This window comes from Plasmodium gaboni, chromosome 5 (assembly GCF_001602025.1).
Source record: "Plasmodium gaboni strain SY75 chromosome 5, whole genome shotgun sequence".
Taxonomy (NCBI): Eukaryota; Apicomplexa; class Aconoidasida; order Haemosporida; family Plasmodiidae; genus Plasmodium; species Plasmodium gaboni.
In genome coordinates this window covers 889514-899143 of record NC_031485.1, presented here as the reverse complement: position 1 = coordinate 899143, position 9630 = coordinate 889514, and the positions used below count along the sequence as shown (strand labels likewise).

The window sequence follows — 9630 nt, the reverse complement described above, 5'->3', positions numbered from 1 at the left end:
ATAAATATAAAATAATAAATATGATAATAAAATATTAATATATGTAATATTTACATTATATATATATATTTAAATATAATCTTTTGAGCGTGTATTGTAAATATATATAAAAAAAAAAAATATATTATTATATTTGTTATATGAATAGATTAGAGGATAATAAAATATAATAATTATAAATATATAAAATAATATTATAAAAAAAATAAAATAAATAAAGGGTCTCTTATTTATTATATATATACATAAGTAATATTATTTATATATAAAATAATACATCATTAAAAAACACGGTGTCATTTATTATATTATTATAATTATATATAAAATAAATATATTATATATATAAATACATAATATAGTACTACTAATAATATATAAATAATAAATACGCGCTTAAAAAAAAAAAAAAAAAAAAAAAAAAAAAAAAAAAAAAATATATTGACATAAATAAAATATAATATTATAATATAAACTTATTAATGCATACATATATATATTATTATATATGTAATATATTTATTTTTTATTTCTTCATGAATAAATAGAAAAAAAGGGGTTTATCATAATACTATATATAATATACTATATATATATATTTATTATATATATTAATAAATATATATATATTAATTATATATATATTATATATTCAAGTACAACTTATTATATTTTATAAGAGCATGTGATATTTTAATTAATATTTTATTATTATTATTTTTTTTTTTTTTTTATGTACAATATATCCTCTTATTTTTAATAGCATGAATATTTTTAAAATAATATATAATATTATATATAATTATATAATAGTCCATATATAAAATTTTTGTACGTATGTAATATTAATATATATATATATATATATATATATATATATATATATCAAAGTGTATATATTTATAATATAAAAATATTTTTATATTTTATTATATATATTCTTTATCATTCATAAACTTGTTATATTTATATAATATATATATATATATTTAATTTACATTTGTAATACATTTATGGACAATATGTTAAAGTGTATTTATTAAATATTTAAAAAAAAAAAAAAAAAAAGGAAAAATAATTATAGGTAGAAAATTGACCTACTTCCAGGAATATATATATTTAATATATATAAATAATATGTAACATAGATAAGTTTAATTACTATATTTCTCATATTAGGACAAAATATATATATTTCTTTATAAATATATATAAAATATTTTATTCTTAAATATATATATATATATATATAAATACTAAATATCATAGAATGGTATATATTTTTTTTTATTTCCTTATAAATTTGAAGTACATTTATATAAAATAATGTGAAAATATATTTAAAAAAAAAAATAATAATATAATATATTTTTATATTATATAATAATTATTTTTTATATTTTATATTTCTTTTAAATAATTTTTTTTTTTTTTTCAAAAAAAGAAAATTGTGTAATTAATAAATGTTATTTGTATATATATTTATATATTAATATTATTTATTTTTTTTTTTTTAAATATGACTATATTTTCTTAAGAATATTTTCATGTACTCGTTTTTTTTGTTATGTAGAAATTTATATATATATATATATATATATATAATATTTATTTATTTATTACATATGTTTGTATTTATTTAACGCAAAGGTTTGAATAATATGTTATTATTTTAATATAATATATACATATATATATACACTTATAATAAAGTTTTACAAATATGTAGAAATTATGAAACAGTTTAAAACTTTATCAGAAGTTTAAACTTTTCATAGGTCTATATAATAAGTACATAATTTTTTTTTTTTTTTTTTCTTTTTTCCGTTAAATTGAGAAAAAAAAGTATCAGAAAAATAGTACCATAATAGTCCCAAAGAAAAAAATAATATACATATATAAATATATATATGTATATATTTTTTATCGTATTTGTATTTTTTTATTAATAGTTATATATATGTATTATATTAATTCACATATATATATATATATATATTAATATTATTATGTAAAATTAAAATATTAGTATTCTAATACGTCAAAAAATAAATATATATATAAAATACATATATATAATATATATATATATATATATATATTTATGTGTGTATTATATTTTTATATATTATATTTTAATATTTTATATTTTTATTATACAAAATTGATTAATTATTATATACAATGGCATTAATTTAAATACTTTGATAAAGCTTATTTATTATAATATTAAAATTAAGAAAACCATAATTTGCAAACCCATACACAAATATGTATAAATCATAAAAAAAAAAAGTGAAGAAAACAGAAACACAAAAAAGAAAAAAATAATAATTATAATATAAAATAAAATAAATTAAAAAATATAAAGATAACACAAACGATAAAGTATATTTTCATATAAAAATTTTTTTTACATATAACAACGCATGCGTTGCATATTGTTTATATAATTATAATATTATATATATTTTTTATATATAAATTTGCCATATCTAATGTCATATGCATATATAAATATATTATATATATATATATATATATATATATATATATATATGAAATGATTTTTTCTTTCATTTTTTTTTTTTTTTTTATAATTTTTTATAATATTTTTAGACTTTAAAGTTTGTATTTGATTATATTGTGAAGTTGATTTATTTTAATTTTTTTCGTATACATATTTTATTTATATATTTATTCATTTTATATTGCATAATATATATATATATATATATATATATATAATATTTGATTTATCATTATCATATTCTATTTTGTTCTTATATATATTGTTACATTATTCTTTTATAAATAAAAAGAAAAGAATTATAAGATAATAAACCTCAAAATTCCCGTATGATATACTTTTTTCCAGTTTTTCAATATGATTAAAATTAAAAAGTAAATTAAAAAAAATAATAAATTTTATTAATGGAAAAGAATTATATTATAAAGATCAAGCTGTTCATATATATTAATATATTTAATATAATATATACTTATATAATATAATAAATTATTTAATTTTATGTTTTATTTTGTTTTTTATGTGTATATTATATGTTATTTATTAATTTTTTCTTTTTTTTTTTTTTTTTTGTTTGATGTGTGTATATTGGTGTAGGCTGCTTATATATATATATATATATATATATATATATTTGAAACCATCTGAATATTATATACATATGTTTATATATATCTATATATTGTAATTGTCTTCATTTATATATTTTATATTTTATTTGTATGTTATATAACTATATTTTAATTTTTTTTTAATATTTTTTTATTTATTTTCAGTATAAGCTTGAATAGAATATCATCCATTGCAAGTATCATTTGCTTGCTTGATTGTATTGTAATTCCTATTGTTATGTTTACATTATCCGTTTTTAACGTCTTCAATTCAAAACTAGCACATCTTCATGAAATATCCGATATAGTAAATAAAAAACTTTAAACATATTTTGTTAAAAGCAAATGCATACATACATAAATATATATATATATATATATATATATATATAATAAGAAAAATAGAAAAAATTATGAACAAACAGCCAAAATATATATATTTATACATTAAATATACCTATATTTTTTTTTTTTTTTTTTTTTTTTTTTTTTTAGCTAGCTTTATATATTATGACTCCAATATGTTCACTCTGTATCCTTTTTAATTTTATTCAATTAAAAAATGTCGTATTACTCATATGGGGTATATTTAGTGTTATATTATTTGTAATTTCACATGGGCATTTTAATATAGGTCCCAAATGTAACGAACTTTTAGAAAAGTACCATATATTTATATCAATTTTATCCATAATTTTATTATTAAGTAATAATTATGTATCACAGAGAATTATAAAGAAAAGAAATTTACATCACTGTTGCTCAATGAAAAGATTCGGAAAAAATGCAAAGGACTCGTCTTTTACCAATCACCATTCTAGTGAACATGCCTGTAATCACGATCATGATGATGATCATCATCATAAGAATTCAGCATCCTCAAATAATGGGAATAAATATTATATGAACTATGACAAAAATGAAAGAGAATTAGTAAGCTTCTTATAAAAATAAGAAAATCTCTATAAAGAATTTTAAAATATATATATGATAAAATGTGACATAATATAATGTTATTAAAAAGAAAAAAAAAAAAAAAGTCAGTTATTATACTTTATTACATATATTGTATATATTGTATATATGCATGCCTTCACTTTTATTGATTCGTATTAAAAATAAGAACCAATATTTTTGTTCAGGAAAATATAGAAAAAAAGATAAGTAATAATTATTGAATTATTAATTTTAATTACGCTTTATTATAATTAAAAATTTAAGTAAGACACTTACAATTTATGTATCATTGTACTTTTATAATAGTCTTTTTATTTATAATATAATCAATAAGTTGTGTTTTTTATTTCATAATTATAAATATTTGTTATATAAATATATATAATTATTATATTTATATTGCATTATTATATTTTTTATATTTTTAGGTTATATATTTATTTTTTTAAATGGTATTATCTTTTAATCATATTCTTTATACATAAAATATATATTGGTAATAAAAATTATCAATATATAAAATGATTATTAAAATTGAAAAATCATTTGCATAATATAATTCAAGATCAAACAGAAAGGGCTTATTTATTTATTTATTTATTTATTACACTTCCTTTTATTATAACTTTTTTATTATTATTTTATTTATTTATTCAGATAATTTTTTTTTTTTTTTTTTTCTTTTTAAACTATTTTTAATTTTTAATTTTTTTTTCTTTTTTTTTTCTTTTTTTTTGCTTTTTTTTTTTGACATATTCTTATAATGTGATGTAAATATTACATATATATATATATATATATATATAATATATATACGTTCAATCATTTATCATTTGAATAGTAATATAATAAAACTTTAAAATATTTCATCATAAAATAAATACACAATTGGTAGTTCATTATTCATAATATGTTATATGTATATATAATATTATAACATATAATATATAATTCACTTTTAAATTACTAACTCGTATACAAAAAATTGTATTATTTTTAGATTATACTATGAAAAAAAAAAAAAAAAAAAAAAAAATATAACAAATATATATATATATATATATTAATTTATTATTATACTGATAATAGCTATTTTTTTTTTTAATACTAATATAAGGTATTTACACATTAATGTAATACAAAAAAGTAAAATTTAACATATAGGTGGTATTGCTATACAACATTAAGGTTTATATATATATATATATATATATAATAATAAGATTGTGAAGGAAATAAAAGAGATATATAGTATAATATATATCATATATAATTCACATATAAAAAATAATTACTATATACTTGTGTTTTTAAAAAAAAAAAATTTTAATTTCGTTCAATGTAATTTTTTTTAATTGGTATATTAAAAAAATATATAATAAAACCAAAATAAATAAATGAAAAAGTAACTATAAAAATTATGGTAGTTAAACTGGTTTCTTTATGTATAAAATCAAGAAAGGTTAAGAGTACATTAGAAACAATTATAGCAATAATTATAAGAAAGATTGCATATTTGGGGAACCTTTTTAAGCGATATTCTCCCAATACATTTTCATGAATACTAAATCTATATAAAGGTATGGTAGCCATAGGTAATAAAAGTACTTGTACAACATTTATAAAATTTGTCAGTTGGTCAAGTGTATATTTATTTAATGTGAGAAACATATATAATAATGAAAATAATAAAAATCTGAAACTATATACTCTTACAAATGTATTAATTTTTTTATTTAAAAATCCTTCTACAACAGATTTTGAAGCATACTCACACATAAAACTAGAATTATTTCCACTACTTAATAATCCAAAAGACCATATATACATTGATATTTTTCCAAATGATTTCCTCATTACTTCATATGCTGTAAATAAATTATATTGATCTCTTCTTTCAAAAGATTGTAAATTAACTTCAGCAAATGTCAATACAATAATACAATTTGTTAGGCATGATAAAAAAAGGGAACCTCCTGATTCTATGGTACCTAACGTATTATATCTTCTTAAACTTAAATCATTACAAATCACTGACTTTTTTTTGGATGTCAGATTAGTATGTAAATAAAAGATATGAGCTGATATAATACTACCTAATAATGCTAAAGCATCAATTTCTTTACCTTTTGGTATACGAGGAAAAAGTATACTAACAGCTAACTCTTTAAAATTTATTGGTGTCATGAAAACATTAACAATAAAAGAAACAGCTAATATACCAACCAGAAAACTTAACACATTCTCTAATAAACCTAAACTTTTGTTTTCTAAAAAACTATATACTATAGCCTCAAATAAAGTGTAAAATAAAGCTACTTTCACTGATATGCCAAATATTAAATTCAAAGCTATAAAAGTACCTATTATTGCTTGAATATGTGCACCCCAAATAGCTATCTGAACTAATACATAAATAATAGTAGACGTTGTTCTATCAAATTCTTTTGAACACAAAGAAGCTAAATCAAGTCCGGTCACATGTCCAAGTCTCATAGATAACACTTGAAATACAAAACCTAACATATGTCCATATACCATAATCCATAATAAATAATAACCAGAATAATCTTTTTCTAAAGTAGGATCTGGTGATCTTATTAAACCAACATTTAAATTACTACACAAATTTCCTGGGTCTAAATATGCAATAGCTACAATCCAACCAGGGCCAAAATAATTAAAACACATTCTTAATTTATTATAGAAACTTAAATTATTTCCATTTGTAGTTAGTTCATCTAAATTGTTTGATATACAATACGATTCATCATAACATTCTTCATTTATATTTCCTCTTATATTATCCACATTATTATTATTATTATTATTATTATTATTACTATTACTATTATTATTGTTATTATTATTTCTTTTATATTTTAGTATAGACATTTCATAATTCATATCTCGTATTAATTCATCATCGTCATATTCAACAATGTTATCCTTTTCATTACCAATATTTCCTTCAATATTCATAGTTGATTGTGTAGAATTTAATCTTTTCTTATATTGTTGTCTAGCTGTTTTGGTGTCTATTTCTGGATTTTTTATAACTTGACCATTCCCTTTCAACAACATATTATTACTCAATCTTTCTTCACTTATCTTGCTCAAATTACATACATCCTTTTTAATATTCTTTATATCATACTCATCATCATGTACTGATAATTTTACATTAGAACACATCACATCTTCATGGTTATCATTTTTATTAATCAAGTTATTGTTATCCAACTGGTTCTTTAATTTTGATTCTATATTTTCTACCATCCCGTTTGCCAACTTCATTTGGCTCTTAGCACTCCTCCCATTAAAATCCTTCTCCATTTGTAATATTATAATTGTATTGTAATATATACAAAAAAAAAAAATTAAAAAATTAAAGAATTAAAAAATTAATGAATATATAAAAAAAAATATTCGTGGTGACACTTTTTCGTAAGGTATATTTTATATATATATATATATATATATATATATATATATGCATGCATTTATTTATACATTTTTATGTATGTTTAAATCTGGAAAATGAAAAAATTAGATAAGGTATAAAGATAGGGTTAAAAAAAAAAAAAAAAAAATCAATAAGAAAACATGAAGAAGCCAAATAATATATTTTTTTAATTCAACTCCTTATGATATCCGCCTACAACTACATGTCTAAATACATAATATATCATTATTATATTTATTATTTACATATGTTAAAACTATATATTACGCCTTTCCCCCTATCTCTATATACATATATAAATGTTCTCAATACATTATGAATAGATATATATATATATTAAATATATACACGCTCTGGATAGACCATTTTCATAACATAATAAAATTTCAATATATTTGGATGTTGTAATAAATAATTACACATAATAGATATAAAATATATATATATATATATATATATATATATATTATCATTTTAAAACATTACAATATACTATATATATAATATTTTATCGGGTTTTATTAATCATTAGCACTAAACAAAACTACTGTACACATACATAAAAAATAATTAAAGAAACAACAAAAATATTTTTTTTAAATTCTTATTCTACTATATATATATATATATATAGACGTCATATATAAAAGTATATAAAATGGCATATACATATATAATTAATATATTATATATTATACATTCTATATATACAGTCTTATTCAAATATATATAATATAAATTTCTAATTATTACATATATATATATATATATATATATATTATAAAGCCTAATATTGTAAACCAAAAAGATAAAATAAAATTAAAATATAAATTTTTAAAAACTATACACTATGAAAATAAAAAAATTAAAACTTAAATTTCAAAAAAAAAAAAAAAAAGGAATAAAATAAAATTCAAAATATTATATATATATATATATAATTACTACTATAAAATAAACTTCATTTTTAAGTTTATTTCAAAAAACAAATTAAAAATATATATTGTTTATTTATCATAAAAAAAAAAAAAAAAATAGTATATAAATATACATATTTAAAAAGGAAAACGAATTCAATTATTATGCAAAATACAATACAAAAAGTTTCATCAGATATATAAAATGGTTCAAAAATTCTACATAAAAAATTAAAAAAATGAATAAATATATAATATAATATAATTATATTATATATATATATATATATATATATATATATACCAAGATAAAAAGAATAAAATAAAGGATTTATATTTTTTGTTCTACTCTTATATATTCTTATATTTATTTTTTTTCATACATTCAATCTATTGGTCATTTTTATTATTATTAATATATATATAATAGTAGATTTTTTTGAAATTTATATACGTATCATATTATATTATTATTATTTTTATTATGCATATTATTATATATAATAAATACGATATAATAAATAAATAATATTTTAATATAAACATATAAAGTCTGAATATAAAATATATTTAAAGATTAAAAATGTTTATATATATAATATATACAATAATACATTACAATAAAAAAATAATATATTAATCCATATTTAATAAAGGAATATATATAATAAATTATATATATATGCAGCATGTATTATATATATATGTTATATATTTCTTTTATTAAAAAAATTAATTTAATATAAGTAAATAAATTATATGCTTAAATTAAACTATATATTATATATATATATAATGGAATATACATAATTATATATGAATATATTTTTAATAGCCAAAAAAGTTTTGTTCTTTTTGTTTTTTTTCTTTTTTTTCTATTTCTTTTATTCTTATCTTGTTTTTTTTCTTTTTTTCTTATTTTTTTTTTTTTTTTTTTTTCTTTTTTTTTTTTTCTTTTTTTTTTTTTTTTCTTTTTCTTATTTTTTTTCTTTTCACTTTTCTTTTTTTTTCATTATTTTCTTTATTTTTATTTTTTTAAATTCATTTATACTAATAAATATTTATTTTAAGGTATTATATTTCCATATAAACAAAATCTCTATATAAAAGAAAATGATGAAATGCAAAATAAACTTTTCATATTTTTAA

The 9630-nt window shown here is 15.8% G+C and overlaps 2 protein-coding genes across 2 annotated transcripts; one reads left to right on the top strand and one right to left on the bottom strand.

Moving 5' to 3' along the window:
- Window positions 1–2887: 2887 nt before the first annotated feature.
- On the top strand, window positions 2888–4089 carry PGSY75_0523900 (putative membrane protein; the record flags this gene model as incomplete). Its single annotated transcript, XM_018784520.1, has 3 exons — window positions 2888–2904; window positions 3307–3448; window positions 3637–4089. 3 exons carry the CDS (start codon window positions 2888–2890, stop codon window positions 4087–4089), a joined length of 612 nt encoding a protein of 203 aa, XP_018643175.1.
- A 1335-nt stretch (window positions 4090–5424) lies between these two features.
- Window positions 5425–7434, bottom strand: PGSY75_0523800 (putative transporter; the record flags this gene model as incomplete). The annotated part of the gene is made up of 1 exon (XM_018784519.1): window positions 5425–7434. One exon carries the CDS (start codon window positions 7432–7434, stop codon window positions 5425–5427), a length of 2010 nt encoding a protein of 669 aa, XP_018643174.1.
- Window positions 7435–9630: the final 2196 nt, after the last annotated feature.